This window comes from Castanea sativa, chromosome 9, assembly GCF_040712315.1.
Source record: "Castanea sativa cultivar Marrone di Chiusa Pesio chromosome 9, ASM4071231v1".
NCBI classification, from domain to species: domain Eukaryota; kingdom Viridiplantae; phylum Streptophyta; class Magnoliopsida; order Fagales; family Fagaceae; genus Castanea; species Castanea sativa.
Genome location: NC_134021.1, coordinates 31,456,845 through 31,476,277, shown reverse-complemented (window position 1 = coordinate 31,476,277; position 19,433 = coordinate 31,456,845). Strand labels below are relative to the sequence as shown.

The following is a 19,433-nucleotide window of genomic DNA, read 5'->3' as shown; positions in this document are numbered from 1 at the left end:
CTTTTCCCACTGTCGTTTGAGTTTGAAAAACATAATGGAAATTGTTTATTTATAACACCCGACATTTTTGCCCCCTCATTAACAATTGCCATATTCGACTGGACTCCTCCAACCCCAGCTCCCACGGCTATTGGGAGTGGTTTATCACCAGTCTTTCCCATTGATGCTATCTTATTTATTTGAGATTGACGTTGGTTCTTCAAATCAGTGGGCAGAACCACTGTTTCCTCTGCTTCACTTTTCCCCTTGCCATTGACAAGAGCTTGCCTTATTTGCACCACCTCCTCTTGTTTCTTTTCCCCTCTAACCACTTCCATGAAAGACTGATCTGACTGTACCACTGAGTGCCTCTTGCTGTTCTGTACTGAGGTGTTTCCATGACCTGGAGCCACCAAAGCATAATTGGAGGTTTCCAACAGTTTTATTAATTCAAGTCCAAACCCCCTCTTGCTCCTCTTTAATTTTCCTTCAGGTATGATAATAGCCTTTCTTCACCCACCAACTATGAGCTCAGTCATTGTCAAATATTGGTCAAAGGCATTTGAAGACCATTGACATTTGTAAGCTATGTCACCATCCTGAAAGGTGAAAAACTGTTTTGCACTATCTTCAACGACACTTTTCTTAATTTTATTCATCAACCACTGTGCAGCTTTCTTGCCCATAAGCCTTGATCTCATGAAATGCTTACCACATTCAATTATTTGTGCTGCTTTCTTGCCCATAAGCATTGATCTCATGAAATGCTTACCATATTCAATTATACATAACGCAAAAAAATTTCTACTCTCCTCTAACACCAATGGGATTAGCTTTAGATTCAATGAAAAAATTACAAATTCCCCCCATGCCGATCTCTTGAGTTGTCACAAAGCAAGTTTCTAGCTAATTTGTGGTAGCTAGGCCTCCATCACTATCCAGAGTGAGAGAGACCCAAGTACTATTTCTGTCATTTAGAATCACAATGGCACATTGTGAATAGGTAGAATTATAGTAAAATGTAAATGGTTTTTGTGAGAATAAAAACAGAATAAATATTAAGAACAGTAACAACGTAATAACAGAAAACAACAGAATAAGTAACCATAAAAGATAAACCAATGAGCTATAGCTCAACTGGTACTTCCTCCTTGCATAATAATAGGATGGAGGGTGAGGTCGTGCGTTTAAGACCCATTGGGTGCATGTGTAACTTACCAATCAATAATAATAATAATAATAATAATAATAAATTTAATAGTAAATAAAAAAAATAAAAACACTGACTACTACAAGAATAAGAGTATTAAAAATAGGTTTTTGTTAAATGCAAAAATAATAAAAAAGGATAGAAGATGAAACGAAAAGGGTAGAGAGAGAGAGAGAGAGAGAGAGAGAGAGAGAGAGAGAGTGTTGAAGACGACCATATTAAACCATAAATGGCCACTTACCCTGACATATTAGATCCCACATTTCCAACTTTAAAGTAACACAAAAAAAAGGACCAATGCTTGGAAGCCTCATAAAGAAGTGGCTACTATGTTTATGCAAGCTTCACACTCTTGGCTCAACCCCTGACCCTGAGGGCAGGAGCTGAGAACCTTCTCCAAAGACCTCCGAACTTTGCTCATTATCAATTCTGCCTTCATTGAGTCCTGGATGCCCAACATGGACAGTCCTAAGAGTTCTTCCCACTTCATGCAGCCTCTTCAACGAATATTGAGAGAGAGAGAGAGACAGACAGGTAGATAGAGGCTGATGAACTTGACGGAGGGCTAACGAGTGCAGATCTGAGTGGTTGTAGTGCAGATTGGGTGCGAGAGTATATCTAGAGGGAGAGAGTATGTCTAGAGAGTGGGAAGCCCATCACTGTGTGGAGCAAAGTGCTTTGATTGTGCAAGGTTATCAAACATCTATCTTTTTCCTTTTCAAATTTTTTTAGGTCATGTGTCTGTGCCATGTCTTGATTGTGTCCAAATTATGTATATATTTGCCAGATAATTTGCAGACACGCATGCAGCCGTGTCTTAGTCCAACACATTCACATAGGGGCTTTTGCTGTGTCTGTGCTCCTTAGGTCGGGCCTCTCTCTCTCTTCTTCTTCTTCTTTTATTTTTATTTTTTGTGTTTTTTAAACATTACTGTGTTCTTCTCTAATATATTTTTATCGTTACTTATCAAAAAAAAAAAAACATTACTGGCTACCTGTTCTATGTATTGTTAGTAGATAATTATGCTCTTTTGTCAGTACTTGCTTTTTTATATGAAACACACCAAACATGACAATGCTTTTCTCTTGCTAACTTTATATTTTATCTTGCCAAGAAATTCCACATTCACATTATGCTTACAGGTTTTGAGTTATGATGGTTTGCATTCCCCTGATTCTTTGGCAGTCACAGCAGCTGGGATAGCATTGTAAGCCCAATAAGTTTTCATTTGCTCCCCCATTCCTATGAGGATTTACAGCATGTTATTACATTTAAGACATCTATGTTTCTTTAATCCTAATCATTTAAAAATTACAGAGCTCTTTCAGAAGTGCCCAACTCAAAAGCAGTTGCAGGAGTTCGAATTGGTCTTGTTGGCGATAAGTATATTGTGAATCCCACATCAAAGGAGATGGAAGAATCTGAGCTGGACTTGTTATTAGCTGGTACAGATAATGCAATATTGATGATAGAGGTAAACTCTTTACTCTTTTTTTTTTTTTTTAATGTTTAATTTTTCTTTTGTTTTGATAGATTGACTGGTAAGTTATACACACATCTGGTGGGTTTTGAACTTATGACATTACCCTTCACCCATTCTTATGTCATTGACTAGATTTCTATTTTTAGGAAACTTGGAAACTGATCTTTATTCGTTACAACTGGAGTACCTTTGTAAGCACTATTGCCAATCCTTATGTCATTGACTCAAATGGCACTTTCTCCTCTCACAAGAATGAGTGGAGGGTGAGGTTGTGGGATCAAAACCAATTGAGTGCTATTATAACTTACCATTAAAAAGATATAGGCCTCTTTACCAACTTTCATTTCCTTAAGAAGTATATTTAATCATCACAAGATCGAAATGCTATAAATCTTCTTGCGCGTACTACATCGGAAGAAGGAACAGAACCTGTTGTTGAACAACGAACGAGCTCCGATACCAAGTTTGATGCTGCGCAATAAACTTTAAAAGGGTGACTTGTGTATGAGAAACAAAAGAATGATATTACAAAAGGGATGGGACCTAGGAGTAAGCATCTGGTGTTTGCTTGGATTAGCATCAAGTGATGAAAATAGAAAAACAGGACCTAGGCAGCAACACGTAGGACTGCTTGGAATCAACATCAAGCATGATAGGAACCTAGGAATCAGTACATGGGCTTACCTGGAATCAGCACAAAGCATTGGAAGAAAACTTGTAACCCAAATTTAATAAATCCATAATCAACTGCTTACAATACTGCAATTTGAGGCATTTTAATAGGACTCCCATATACATCATAAAAGGAAAGGAAACACATTTCTAACCTAACAGTGAAAGGATATTACTAGTAATCAATTATATTAAATGGGACGTAGGATGGAGGGATTAGTGGGCTCTGGTAATAATTCAGATGTAGAATCTTGCAAAAATTTATCACTAGATTACACTTCTAAATGGGTTCTTGATATATCCTTTAATGAGATTTGATGTTGAAAGGATTTTAAGGATGGCTTGGTGCAGAAAAGGTTAGATCTTCATGGAGTTTGATGGCTATTTATTGATGTATAAAAAGAGGCCAAGGAAAGGATGCTACCAAATATACATAGCTTGGATGTAAAGGAAGAGGAGTAGGGTTGACTCAAGAGAGGAATTAGAGAGAGGTAGGGGTGTTCAGGGGTAACTTTGGTTTGGCCTATATAATTCTGTCACTTGGGTTCGATAATTCCTTGATATTTCATGTTGTTGGAGAATTGTGGTCAATTCTCTTGCCATTTTTTGCACGAGTTTCAAATTCATGGATTATTCTCTTGCAATCTGTAAATGATGTTTCAAAATGGCTATACAAGCAATTGTTGGGAGCTAAATTCAGTTCAGAAGGGTATTAGGGAGCTAAAAGGTTTTATTTCCTCTATTAATTATAATGGGCCTTTGGGTAGAAGCATCAGAGGTAGAGAGGCAACGAATGGGGTGGGGGTGGTTCAGTTTTATCCATTAATTTGAAACTGTTGTCTTGAATGTCAGGGGGTTGAACAATCCCCATAAAAGGGATATTGTGAAGAATTTTCTCAAGGATTGGAAATGTGATATTGTGTGCTTTCAGGAGACCAAAATTGATAGTATTAACTCTACCTTGGATAGAAGTTTATGTGGAAGTCCCTTTGTTGATTGGGTTGTGCTGGATGCAATTGACACAGCATGGGGCTCACCACTGGTTTGGGATAAAAGTGTGTTTGAGAATTTTTTTTTTGCTAGTAGGTTTTTGTGTCTATTATTTAAGGGTGGAAGATGGGTTCAAATGGGTACACACTAGGTATATGACTCGACTAAGGATAGCCTAGGAGGAGCTTAATAGTGTGAGATTGCGGTGGGGTTTGGCTCAGAGTCTGATTTTTTTTACTTCAATATAATCAGATATTCATAAATGAGGCTTGGGTGTATTTCTTTTAGTTCAGCTGTGTTTGATTTCTTGGACTTCATTGGGAACAATAATTTGGTTAACCTACTGTTGAAGTCTTTCTTATGTTTGGTTTCAATGGGTGATGCTAAATACAGTTGTCTCTCTCATTTTTGCATGGAGGAATTGGTTTGGGGCTTATTCTTCAAATGTTTGGAATATGGTACTGGCATATCTTATGTGGTTAATTTGGAAGGAAAAAAATGCCCAAACATTTGAGGACATTGAAAGACTTGTTGATCTATTGAAGTCTTTGCTAGCTAGGACTTTGTTTGAGTGGACTTATATTTGGGGCTTTATGCATTGTATTACCATGTTTGATTTCCTTATTTCTGTTAGCTTTTCCCTTTGATTTGTTTGTATTCGTTTCAAGTGCAATGAGTTTACTATTGTAAACACATTGTACTTTTCTTATCAATAAAACTTTTATTACCTATAAAAAAAAAATTCTAATATGTCATCTATGTCTAGGATTGATAGGGATTTGGTATTAGTGGATTGGGAGGAACATTTTATGGGTGTGTGTTATGTCCCAAATTAAAGGGCTCAGTATCCATATCACTTTGAATTTGAATAATCATGATGTCGTTTGAATTTGAATATATATATCGCAGCAAAGTAGATTAGATTAGGATTTAATTTCAATTTGTATTTAAATTTAATTAGGAGTTGGATCTTATGTTTCTGGCGTTAGTTGTGATGAGGTTTATTTCCTCTCTTGTGTTTATGTACGTTGGAATTATGAATGAAATAAGCTGAAAATTAACCCAAAAAGTCTATTCTCCTTCTCAAATTCAGGAGGCTAGTCACCTTGAACCCACTAAGTTATCTTTTTATTTTTCTAATTCACAACATTTGGTATCAAAGCATTTCGATCTGCATCTCCACCAGGAAAAAAAAAAAAAAAATCAAACCCACTCTTGTGAGCACAGAAACCCGCATCCCGCTGGTAATATCATCAACACACAAAAAAAGAAAAATCACCGTTTTTCCACTTTCCACTTAAGTCATCTTCATCAAGCCAACAACCCAAAAATTCTTAAACGGACACCAATTATTGAAAACTGTCAAGCACCTGACCTAGCCCATTTTATATCCCTGCCTTTACAGACCTAGTTGAACCCAACACGATACCTGGCCCAGCCCACTTGCCAGAAAAAGAAAAAAAATCTCTCACACAAGTTTCCACGTGCAACATCCATTTTGTTTTTGTTCGAAAAATCAGTTTTTGCACAAGCTCAAAGTTCATGATGTCTAGCTCATATAAGAATAAGAGATTCAATCCTGAAGAACAAAGAACAATGTTAGAGCATGTCAACCACGTGTCAGAGATTCTCAAGGACTTGTCCAAAAGAATAGCAAGGACGCAAGATAGGATGCACAATTCATATGATCAAATGTTAGAGATCTTAGATAATCAATCCAAGGACATTTTGGAGCTCAATGAACAATCCAAAGTACAAGGATCCTATGAAATTTTGGAAAATCGTAATGTCATACAAGAGTCATCAACAATCCACAGAGTAATATGTTGGAGGGTGCACTTGCTACAAAATTTGAGATTGAGGATCAAAGGTTTGACAAAGTGGAAAAGATTGTGAATTCAAATGAGCTTATCTCAATTCTACCCATTTAGTTTGTACTTTCATATGAGTTCAATGATGTTGGATGAAAGACTTTTATGTTGCAATCACAAAAGTAGTTGAAGAATTGGTGCAAGTATTCATGTAAAAATTCTTGTCCTTCAACCCTTCAAAATTCGTGGTCGAATTTCCTTCAATCGAGGATGAAGAGTGATATGGTGTGAGCAAGTTTCAATTTCCAAGTCCTGGAATCTTAAGGACAAGATTCATCTTAAGGGGAAGGGAACGTTATGTCCCAAATTAAGGAAGGCTTGAGTCAATATGCAGATCACTTTGAATTTGAATCGTGATGTAGTTTGAATTTGAATAAATGTATACCAGCAAAGTAGATTAGATTAGGATCTAATTTTAGTTTGTATTTATATTTTAATAGGAATTGGTTCCTATGTTTTAGGAGTTAGTTGTGATGAGGTTTTTTTCCTCACTAGTATTTATGTACGTAGGAATTATGAATGAAGTAGAAAATTAACCCAAATCGACTAAGTTATCTTTTTATTTTTCTGGTTCACAACAATTAGGTTTAGAGAATTCTTCCTTGTGTGTCGGATCATTGCCCTCTTTTGTTGGAAGCAGGAGATATGTTTTGAGGGAGAAGTATGTTTTAATTTGAAAATATGTGGTTGAAGGTGGTGGGTTTTGTGTATGAAGTCCATCAGTGTGGAATGGATATCATTTCCTAGTTTTGTATTTGCTCTCAAATTAAAAGCCATTAAAGAAGATTTGAAGCAGTGGAATAAGTAGGAATTTGGGGATGTGCCTTTTTTAAAAAAAAGGCTTGTTGGCTGAATTATTGGGTTGGATGTGGAAGAAGGGTTGCAAGGTTTGTCCTGCGAGGAAAAAGTTCATAGAACTGAGGCTAAAATTGATCAGTTAGCCATTTTGGAGAAAATTTCTTGGTAGCAAAAGTCATGAGCATTATGGTTGAAAGAGGGGGATATCAGCGTACTTTTTTCATAGATTAACTAATTCCCATAGATGTGTTAATCAAGTGAGAGAGGCCTGAAGATGGATGGTGTATTTTATGAGGGTGATTTGGTATTGTGTGATCAAGTGGTGTAATTTTATAAGAAATTATTTCAGGAGATTGAAACTTGGTATCCTATAGCGGACAAGCTAGACTTTGCTTGTCTTGATGAGGTTGACAGGGAGTGAATTTGCAAAGTTCATTTAGGGTGCTGAAGGAGGTGCGAGGTGATAAAGCTCTGGGTCATGTGTTCACTATGGCATTTTTTCAAAAGTGCTTGAGGGTGGTTGAAGGGTATGTGATGGTCTTCCTTTTTGTGCGTGTGCGTGTGTGTGTGCAGGCTTTCATAGGCAATGTGTATTTGAAAAATCACTTAATGCATCTTTCCTTACTTTTATACCTAAGAATAATAACACCCGTACACCCATAAAATTAAGGATTTTTGACCCATTAGCCTTATGGGGGAGTATATGTAAGTTGTTCGCAAAGGTGTTGGCTAATAGACTATGACTTGTATTAGATAAACTTATCTCTGTGTCACAGAATGCATTCGTTGGAGGCTGGCAGACTATGGATTCCGTTTTTATTGCCAATGAGTGCCTAGATAGTAGAGTGATAGGTCGTTTTCCAGGTTGATCATTTGCATGCTAGATATAGAAAAGGCTTATCATATGAACTTGGACACCTTGTTTTACTTGTTGGAGAGAATGGGATTTGGGGATAAGTGGAGGCAAGCTTGTATTTCTATGGTCTATTTCTGAGTTTTGGTCGATTTTTTATTAGTTCTCAAAGGCTTAGGCAAGGGTACCCCTTGTCACCATTTCTATTTCTTCTGATTATAGAGGGATGATTGAAGAAAACAAGGTTTTATATGTGGTTTTTGAGCGGGTCTTGATGCACCTGAGGGGTTTAGTATTTCACATCTTCTTTTTACTAATGATACAATTTTATTTTGTGATGCATCTAGGGAGCAATTGTTGTACATTAGGATGGTGTTGATTTGGTTTGAAGCTGTTATGGGCGTGAAAGTCTATGTGGGCAAAAGTGAAATGGTCCCAATGGGTGAGGTGGGCAATTTGAACGCATTAGCAAATATTTTATGTCGCTGAATTGGTAGTTTGCCAACAACCTACTTGGGTATGCCTTTGGGGGTTCAATTTAAGGCAACATCGTATGGAATCCTATTTTAGAGAAGATGGAACAAAAATTATCTGGCTGGAAGAGATTATACTTGTTTAACGGTGGAGACTTTGTTAAAACTTTTGTATTATCTTTCCTTGTGATTTTTGTAATAGTTGATCACTTGTCTTCCAAAATTTTTGTAATAGCATTTCTGTTCTTTTTAACGAGAGGCCTGGCTTCCTCGGAACAGCCAGAAAATGTGAGCAAAAGAGGCTTCTCTCCGAGCCGGTAAGGCTATTGTCATGGGGGGAAGAGTGGAGGTTCTATATTGATTCAAAATTTTTTCCACTTGTGCTAGAAGAGGGAGGAAATTTTTTTCTTTATGTATTTACGAGAGGGGCAGGAATTTCATGCAATCTATTTTCTTGGGAAAGGCTTTGTCAAAATGGTTATTGAAGGGAATAGAGGAGTTTGTTATGGAAAAGACGAAGAAGCAATTCATTGCATTTAAAGAGGGAGATTCAACCTATACACTTCAATGGAATTTCAAAGCTTATGGTCAGTTTTTAGTACTCACTAAAATTATGGTGGGTAGCCGTCGTCAATCTGTGGTTATTTGGGAGTGCCAAAAAAAAAAAGAAAGTGGTTGGCAAGGTTTTGGGTTTAAGTTTATTTCAGAGGGCCAAAAAAAGTGGTTGGCATTGTTTTTGTTTTAAGTTGCAAGAGTTAAGTAAACGAAAAACCAATGCGATTTCAAACTCATCGATTCCTAACAAACTACCTAACAATATTCACAAGACAGGATGGTTGGATCACCCTCATATGTGGCTGTAGCTTCTGGGAAAAGGGATTCATGACAATAACAATCTGACATCTTTGTCACAGGGAGATACTATTGGCAAAAAGCTTTGGGTATTAGCCAGAAGAAGGATCAATGGATTAAGGTGGGAGTTCCTAGCATTGAGAGGGATGTGTAGGTATGTGAGCAACAGTGGGAACCACCAAGAACCACTGCGCGTGAGTCGTGAAACTGTCTTCAATTTGTTATCAATCAAGTGTGGGAACAATAAAGGCTGACCAAAAATCTCAACTAACATTCCCAAATGTTCTCCATTACATTTTTCCTCAAATTCAAATTCAAATTCAAATTTTCCGAGATCCCATAACATGTATTATCCAAGGATGGTTAATTATATGTAAACATCTTGGGCAAAACGTGGGCATGGTAAAGAGGCTTGGAAGCCACACGGGGAACAAAATTATGCTGCTTTAGCCTTGGGTGGGCTTTGTTCAAAAAAAAAAACGAACGGGCCAGGCCATGCTTATTTTAAGGGTTTGGGCTCCATTTTTTAAACATGTGAAACTGTTGGGTTTAACATAGGCCCAATTTATCTCTCCAGAACCTGACTTAGCCCAAGGTTCGGTTTTGAACTTGACTTATTTGGTTTTAAGGGTTGCAGATCGATTTTTTTTTTGGTATTTAGCTTTATTTTTTAAACATTTTAGTTAGTTGTCATGTTTGCAAACCACGCAGTAAACTAGCATCCTTGAACTCGAGCTTTAAATACTCGAGTTCCTATTCTATTGCAAAAATTCAACTGTTCTGTTCTTCTTCTTCCTTTGATATTCCTTTGTGGGTTTAGTTCTTCTTCCTCCATGGGTTGGGTTCTTCAAATCTTTAGATTCTTTGGGTTGGGTTCTTCAGATCTTCAGATTCTTCATGGGTTGGGTTCTTTAAATCTTTAGTTCTTCTTCCTCCTCCTCCTCCTCAGATCTCCATGAGAACTTGAGCCTTTAAGGCTTGAGTTTCTTCACTGAACTTGAGCTTCAAAGGCTCAAGATGTTACTTTTCTAAATATTTTCAAAACCTTGCTTACTAATGAAATAATTTCTATAATCACGCTAGAGGGCAAATATCCCCGTCTCAAATCATACTCCTTTTAACTCGACAATTTTGAGGGATGGGTTTAAAACCCACAGTCAACTGAGGACCATCATTTTGCTGACAGAAGTATGGGGCAAGGTGGTTCTTCATTGTTAGAAAAATTTAGGAGATAGCAGTGTTCGACTAGAGTCACTAGTGATCTGATTGTGTGCTGATTTGAGTTCTCATCTCTTGCTTTAGTACAAAAAGCGGGTTTATTTAGAGTTGCCTTTGATCCAAATCGAGGATCATGGAAGCCCCATTGTCTTGGATGAGCGACTTGATCTTGGTTGTGGCGCTGTTGTGCCAATGGGGTGAGGAGAGTGATATGGCTGAGGTGAGTCCGTTAAGTATGGTTTTCGAAGAATCTAGGGTGTGATACACGCAATCCTTCCGAATGGGTGAGGAGATAAATTGCCAGATTTGAGGAGGAAGCTATTAATCTATTTATGGCTATCGAAGGAAGATGGTGACTGCAGACAACGCCTAGGAAAAGTCACAGGACAAGCCAGAGGGGTCTTAGAGAATTACGGTGCTTGATGTCATCAGTGAATTATGACAAAAAGGGGGGGGGGGGTTAAAACTGTTTCTAATGAATATTAGGCTTTTATCTTGGATACCATATATGGCACTTCTATAAGGGGGATTAGGGAGGATAAAATGAGTTGGAAACTAGATAGAACTAAGGGTTCATGAAAAGCGCTTATTATTGTCTGCTAGTGGGCTCTAATGATTTATGTTTCCCTTGGAAAAGCATATGGAAGCAGAAGATACCCTCTCAGATGGCTTTCTTTGTCTAGACTGTTGCTTTAGGGAAATGTTTTCATGATTGACAATTCAAGAAAAAGGAAGGTTTGGATATTGGATTGGTGTTATGTGCAAGTGTAATGGTGGATCGATTGACCTTCTTTTCCTTCATTGTCTTGTTGCCTTGGATTTTTGGTCTACGGTTTTGGGTTTATTTGGAGTAAGCTATCTTATGCGAAAGTCAATTGTGAGGCTCCTAACTTGTTGGCAAGGTCGGTTTGGTCTTCATCAGAATGGTCATTTATGAATAATTGTTCCCATTGTATAATGTGGTGCCTTCGGAGGGAAAGAAATAGTAGGTGTTTTGAAGGTAATGAGAGATCCATATCGGATCTAAAGTTTTTTTTCTTTAGAACCTTAGTGGATTGGCTATTTGCTTTGCAAAACCAATCACTATCTTCTTTTCTTGAATTTCTTGATTTATGTAATTTTTGTACTTGATTTGTTTCCTATACACTTCCTCTGTACTAGGGTGTCCCTATTTTGATATCAATAAATCTTATTACTTATTAAAAAAAAAAATCTTGGAACGAGAGGGGATTGAACAATAGGATTAGAAGAATGGAGGTCAGACAATTTTTGAGAATGTGGAAAGTTGATATGGCGTGTCTTAAAGAAACAAAATTGGAAGTGATAAACAGAGTTGTGGTTCAAAGTTTCTGAGGTAATGAGTTTGCAGATTTTGATTTTGTCGAGGCAGAAAGGGCTTCAGGAGGTATTTTGGTTCTTTGGGACTGAAGAGTGGCTGAGAGACTAGATTCATCTGAGGAAATTTCTCTATCATGAAAATTTTGATGTGTAGTAGATAATTTTAACTGGGTATTCTCAGGGGAGTATGGTTTGAATTAGGATTGTGATCGTCAGTTACTATGGGATGAGCCATAAGTATTAATGGCTGGTGGGGCTTACCTTAGTGTGTTGGGAGGGACTTCAATGCTGTGAGATTTCATAGCGAGGAGGATTAGTGGTAGCTTTGTGGGAATTTTCTGATTCTATATTTGAACAGTGTTTAGTTGATTTACCTTTGACAGATGGGTATCACTTGGTCCAATAATCAGGAAATCCTTTCCATGTCATGGTTAGATTGTTTTTTAGTCTTCTTGGATTGAGAAGAACATTTTCTTGATTTACTTCATGGTCTATTGTCACGTCCTTTTACGATCATTTTCGTATCTTACTTGGGAGTCAAAGTATTGGAAGAGATAAATCCCATTTCAAGTTTGAAAATTTGTGGCTGCAATCTGAGGGTTTTGTGGAGAGGGTCAAAGATTGGTGGCAAGGTTACTATTTTCAAGGGTATCCCAATCATGTTGTGTTAAAAATTACAAGCTTTGAAACAAATATTTGAAGGCGTGGAATAAAGAGGTTTTTGGAGATGTTGAGGTCCGTAAGCAAGCTTTGATAGGAGAGATAAAGGCTTTGGATGCTTGAGAAGAAATTAATAGTTTGTTTTATGAGGAGAAATTGTTGCAAGATCAGAAGAGAAGCGAGCTCCAAAAGGTGATGCTCATGGGAGAGATTAGTTGGCATCAAAAATCAAGGGTACTGTGTTTAAGGGAGGGAGATCAGAACACCAAATTCTTTCATAGAATGGCAAACTATCACCGTAGAAATAATTTTATATTGTCTATCTCCATAGATGGGACGACGTTCACAAGTCCAGAAGACAATAGTGCAAGTATTGTTCATTTTTATGAATCTCTTTACTCTAAGTCAGTTTTGTGGAGACCAATGTTGGATGGGATGTACTTTAATGTTCTTGATATGGAGAGGGTTGCGGGTTTGGTGGTTCCTTTTATAGAGGACAAAGTATTTTAGACTGTAAAATAAATGAATGGTGGTAAAGCTTCTGGGCTAGATGGTTTTACCATGGCATTTTTTCATGCTCATTGGAATATGATTAGAGGAGATGTGATGAAGTACCTAAAGCAGTTTTATTCCCATAGTAGTTTTGGAAAAAAATCAATGCCATGTTTATCTCACTAATTCTGAAGAAGGCAGGGGCTTCCGTGGTGAAAGATCTCCATCAAATTAGCTTGGTAGGCAGTGTGTATAAGATAATTTCTAAGGTCTTGGCTAATAGAGTGAAGCTTGTTGTAAGTGACATAGGTATTAAGATGCTTTTTTGCAAGATAGACAAATTCTAGACTCTTCACTTATTGCTAATGAGTTGGTGGATAGTCGGTTAAATCCGGGTATTTCGGGTGTTTTGTGCAAGTTGGACATTGGGAAGGCTTATGATCACGTTAATTGCGGGTTTTATTATATATGTTGGAGAGATGTGGCTTTCCAAGCTGATGGGTAAAGTGGATTAAGCTTTGCATCTCCGTGGTGCATTTCTCTTATTTGGTGAATGGTTCTCTTGAAGAATTTTTTGGAAGCTCTAGGGGTGTAAGACAAGGCAACTCTCTCTTTCCACCGTTATTTATTTTGTAGTGGAGAGTAAGCTAATGCAAAAGGCAACTGAGGGGGGTTTCATTCAGAGGTTTGAAGTGAGGGGAAGGGATGGAAGGCAATTGTCAATCTCTCATTTGTTGTTTGCTGATGATACTCTTATTTTTTGTGGTACTAATTTAGAACAGATTGGTTATTTAAGATGCATTTTACTCTGTTTTGAAGTAGTGGAGAGTAAGCTAATGCAGAAGGCAACTAGGGGGGGGGTTTCATTTAGGGGTTTGAAGTGAGGGGAAGGGATGGCAGTTGTCAATCTCTCATTTGTTGTTTGCTAATGATACTCTTATTTTTTTGTGGTAGTAATTTAGGACAGATTGGTTATTTGAGGTGCATTTTATTATGTTTGAAGTTTTTTCTAGACTAAGGGTTAATTAGAGCAAATTTGAGGTGGTTCCAATTGGTGCCTAATATAATTGATCTCATTGCAATTATGGGATGCAATGTGGAATATTTGTCCATGAAATATTTGGGCCTGCCATTGGTGGCTTGTTTTGCAATGTTCTTGAGTGGTCTTCGACCACCAGTTCAACATGTCTTCTCTTTGCACCAATTGTGGTTTGCTTCTAAAGCTTACAATAGAGCCTTGATATTTCAAGAAAAGCTTTTGTGCAGTTCCAAGCTTTTGAGCACTTTCACAGGTATTCAGTGTTTGAACGGTCTTTAAATGCCATGTTTCTATCTCTAATTCCCAAGAAAAATAATGCTATTGATGTTAAGGATTTTCGGCCTGTTAGTTTGGTAGGGAGTGTTTACAAGCTGCTGTCTAAGGTGTTGACAAATAGATTGAGGGTTGTGCTAGATAGTCTCATCCAGTAGGCTTTTTTAGAAGCTCTCGTGGGTTGAGACAAGGTGATCTGCTATCCCCTCTTCTTTTCCTTTAAGTTATGGAAGTTCTAGGTAGGATTTTGAAGAAAATTGAGGATTGTGGTCTGCTTCGTGGTTTTCTTGTGGGGCCAACTGATTCTATAGGGGTACGCATTTCACACTTGCTGTTTGCAGATTATACCATATTGTTTTGTGACGGTTCTAGAGATCAGCTGTTCTCCATTAGGTTGGCTTTGACTTGCTTCCAAGCATTTACTGGTTTGAAAGTTAATGTGGGGAAGAGTGAGATTGTTCCGGTTGGGGAGGTTGGAAATATAGATGCTTTGGCTACCATTCTTAGGTGTAGGGTGGGTAGTCTACCTATGAAATACTTGAGAATGCCGTTGGGTACCCTATACAAAACAACATCTCTGTGGAATCCTATATTGGAGAGGATGGAGAAGAAACTCTCAGGTTGGAAGCGTCTTTATTTATCAAAAGGGGGTAGACTTACCCTGTTGAAGAGTACTCTTTCTAGCCTTCCTACGTACTACCTATCTTTATTTGTCATCCCTGTAGCTGTGGCTGATAGATTGGAGTGTATTCAAAGAATTTTTTTTTGGGGATCTTTAGAGGAGTGTTTTAAATATCCTTTGGTGGCTTGGGAGAAGGTGTGTTTACTGATAGCCATGGGTGGTTTGGGGATCAGGAAGTTAGTGCATTTTAATAAAGCCTTGTTAGGGAAATGGTTATGGAGGGTTGGACAGGAAGGCACTCATCTTTGGAGGAGGGTTATTGCAACTAAATATGGAGAGGGTCAAGGGGGATGGACTACTAACCTATGTAGAAGGGCCCATGGATGTGGTCTGTGGTGTAGTATTCATGATGGTTGGGAGAATTTCTCCAAACATGTGGCCCTAGTGGTGGGTGATGACACTCGTATTCTTTCTTGGCATGATAAGTGGGTTGGAGATAACTCTCTTAAAAGGCTCTATCCTCAGTCGTATGTGTGTTCTAATGACAAGAAAGCTTGCATTTTTGATGTATTATGCTACCGGGAGGGTGGAATCGATAGAAATTGGAATTTGAGATTTCATAGGGATTTTCATGAAAGGGAATTAGAGGTTGCCTTCTCTTTCCTTGAGTTCATTCAAGCTCGGATCCCTAGGGGTGGTGGGAGTGACACTTCTCATTGGTGTCTCAACGGGAATGACAAGTTTGATATTTGGTCCTATTATAATAACATTAGGGGTGCAGCCGCCTCCAATTTTTCGTGGAAGGGGGTTTGGAAAGCTAAGATCCCTAAGAGGGTGGCATTTTTTGTGTGGACAGCGGTTCATGGGCAGATCCTTACATTGGATAATCTCATGCTTAGGGGGGTGCATTTTGGTGAATTGGTGTTGTATGTGCCATCAGAATGAGGAAATTGTGGATCATCTCCTCCTCTATTGTCCGGTAGCTCACTCTCTGTGGGTTTATATGTTTCAGATTTTTGGGACCCAATGGGTCATGCCAGGCTCTGTGGAGAGCTTGGTGGATTGTTGGAGCTATTGGTTAGGAAAATTTAATTTAGACATATGAAATATGGTTCCTAGCTGTTTGATGTGGATTGTCTGGTCGGAAAGAAATCAATGCTCTTTTGAATACCGAGAAATCCTTGGCTCAATTACAAGCTCTTTGCCAAAAGACTTTATTTGATTGGTCTAGGTGTTGGGGCTTCTCGAACTGTTCCAAGCTCTTGGAGTTTATTTCTTCTCTTAGTATTGCTCTTTAAGTTTTTTATTGTTATTTGTTGCTGTTTGTTTGTTTGTTGCATTTCCTTGTGTTCACTATCATGAATACCTTGTATTTGCTTTATTTTGTTTTACAGTTTGTTTAATAATACTCTTATTACCTATCCAAAAAAAAAAAACCTTTTCAAGATTGATAGTGCATGTCGACCTTCAACTTTTGATGCAGTCAAAGCAGTCTCTAAAGTAGCATAAATTGTTACATTTAAGTGCTACAAGTCTGGAGAAGTTGGGCATAAGGCCACAAAGTGCAAGAAAGGGGAAGATAATGCTCAAGGCAAGGGTAAAGCTTTGATGATTGAAGGTTCTGAAGACCAAGAAGATAAATAATTTTCAATGTATGATGAAGAAATTGTTATAGAGGACTCAGATGAGGAAGAACGCTTGGCTTTGATCGTGAAGAAGACCCTGGTAACACCAAAACAGGAGGAGTAGTAGGATTGGTTGAGGAGTAACATTTTTCACACCACCTGCAAAATTGGTGGCAGAATTTGCGCTTCATCTTTGATTTGTTCTCCCTTGTATACTCCCTGTATACTTGGGTGACTCTCTCTTTTTTATATCAATGAAATTATATTTACTTATAAAAAAAAAAGAAGAAAAAAAGACTGAAATCACCCTTATAAACTGACATGGAATAAGACAAGCAATGATATAAGAGTCTCCAAGAGATGGATGTTCTCCTTTTCAATTAGGAAGAAGTTCTAAGATTCAGTTTGTTGTGATGTAGTGAAGATGGATGCATACCATTTGTTGGTATGACCTTGGTAGTATGATAGGCACACCAATTATGATGGAAGGAAGAACACCTACAGCCAATTCAAGGATGGATAGCAGTACACCCTACTGTCCATGAAAGAAAATGTGATTCTTAAAACTCCTACTACTATGCAGCCTAGTTCTTTGCTAGTTGTCAAGAAATTTGCACAAGAAACTCTGGCAACTAGTTTAGTTTACATGCTATTGACTGCATTAGAGTTAGATGCTATTTCAATGCCTCAATCTATTAAGGAATTGATCAAGTCATTTGAGGATGTCTTCCCTAAGGAATTATCTATTGAATTGCCTCCTATGAGAGACAAACAACATGCCATTGATTTCATTCCAGGTTCTGCATTACCTAATAGGGCTGCCTATAGGATGACACCAACGAAAAAGGATGAACTAAATAGGAAAATGTAAGAACCATTGGACAAGGGATGCATTAGGCCAAGTATTAGTCCATGTGCTAGTCCAACCCTTTAACCCTCGAGAAGGATGGCAGTTGGAGGATATGTGTTGACAGTAGAGCTATTAACAAGATCACAATCAAATATAGGTTTCCCATGCCTAGGCTAGATGATATGCTTGACTGCCTAGCTGGTTCTAAAATCTTTTCCAAGATAGATCTTAGCAGTGGCTATCATCAATTAAGGTTAAGCCAGGGGATTAGTGGAAGATTTCCTGTAAGACTCATGGTGGTCTATATGAGTGGTTTGTCATGTCCTTTGGTCTTACTAATGCATATGCTACTTTCATTAGGGTAATGACTCAAATGTTGCAACCTTTGCTTGGTGTATGTGTTATAGTTTACTTTGATGATATATTGGTATATAGAAAGACTTTGAATGGTCATAGGAAACATTTGCAATCTTTGTTTGAGTTACTAAGAAGGGATAAGTTCTACGCAAATACCTAGAAATGCATCTTTGCAGTAAGGTAGGTTTTCTTGGGTATATGGTGACTAATAATGGAATTGTGATTGATGAGGGGAAGGTTAATGCCATTCTAGATTGGCCTGTTCCATGATTAGTGGTTGAGGTAAGAAGTTTCCGTGGGTTAGCAACATTTTATAGGAGATTCATTAAAGGGTTCAGCACAATTGCAGCACCACTCATTGACTGTTAAGCTGTCTATTATTGCATGGGATGAGGCCAAGCAACAAAGTTTTAAGGCCTTGAAACTGTAGCACCGGTATTGTAGGCTCTTGACTTTGAAAAGATCTTTGAATTGGATTGTGATGCTTCTGGAGTTGGCATAGGGGGTGTTCTCAGTCGAGAGGGTAAACTGGTGGCATATTTCAATGAAAAACTCAACTTCGCCAAACTCAACTATTGCACCCATGATGTGGAATTATATGCCATAGTACAAGCAATAAAACATTGGGAGGACTATTTGGCTTACAAGGAATTTATACTCCCTATGGACCATGAGGCTTTTAAAAACCTCAACAGCCAAGCAATCCTCAACAAATGACATGCCAAATGGGTTGTCTACCTACAATAGTTCAACTTTAGCTTAAGGCACAAAGCAGGAGTCCTTAATAGAGTTGTAGATGGTCTTAGCTAGAGGTCTTCCTTGTGCAGACGTACAACACAGTTAAGGGCTTTGAGGCATTAGTGAGCATTATAAAGAAGATTCCAAGCTATTTCAGATTATGCTGAATTTGAACAAGGCAACAGAGCTGACTGTCCTGGATTCAACCTACAGGATGGCTATTTGTTCAAATGCATGCTCCTTTGTATTCCAAAATGTTCTCTCAAGCACAAGATTCTTCTTGAAGTGCATAACCAAGGCCAGTTTGGGAGAGAAAAGACATTGCAACTACTACAGCAACAATTCTATAGGCAAGGCATACTTAAGGATGTGGGAAGACTAGTTTAAAGATGCATGATCTGTCAGATAGGGATGTCAAGTTCCTTGCCCATTTCTAGAGGACTTTTTGGAGGAAAATTGGTATTGACTTGCTGTACAGTACTAGTTTTCATCCTCAAACGGATGGATAGACTAAGGTGATCAATAGGAGCTTGGGCAGCCTTCTAAGGGTATTTTGTGAAGGACAAACTGAAGGAATGGGAGAATCTTTTACTTATAGCAGATAACTCATCTACCAATAGAACGACTCAACACTCTCCCTTTGAGATTGTTTATGGGATGCAACGAGCTAGTGTTCTTAACTTGTCAAGATTACCATTACCCAAGAAGGAGCATTCAAAAGCCACTGTATTAGCCGACTTTGTACAATAGCTACATGCAGATATTAAGAAGAAGATAGAGGCCAACAAGGCTAAGTATAAGGCACAAGCTTACATGAAGAAAAGGCAAGTGATTTTCAAGGAAGGTGACCTAGTATGGGTGATATTGACCAAGAAGAGGAACCCTGCTGGACCTTATACTAAGTTGCAGCAAAAGAAGATTGGTCCTTGTCCTATACTACATAAGATCAATGACAATGCCTACCTAGTCAAGCTACCTGATCGTCTATGCTTTTCTTATAGTTTCAATGTACATCACTTGCAACCCTATCATGCACCAG

General features: G+C 38.1%; 1 protein-coding gene across 1 annotated transcript in view; it reads left to right on the top strand.

Moving 5' to 3' along the window:
- Positions 1–19,433, top strand: part of LOC142610200 (polyribonucleotide nucleotidyltransferase 1, chloroplastic) — a 63,539-nt gene that overhangs the window by 12,025 nt on the left and 32,081 nt on the right. Inside the window, exons 6-7 of the mRNA XM_075781950.1 lie at positions 2,333–2,397; positions 2,508–2,664. Coding sequence (XP_075638065.1) covers positions 2,333–2,397; positions 2,508–2,664 — 222 coding nt within the window. The remainder of the gene's footprint in view (positions 1–2,332; positions 2,398–2,507; positions 2,665–19,433) is intronic.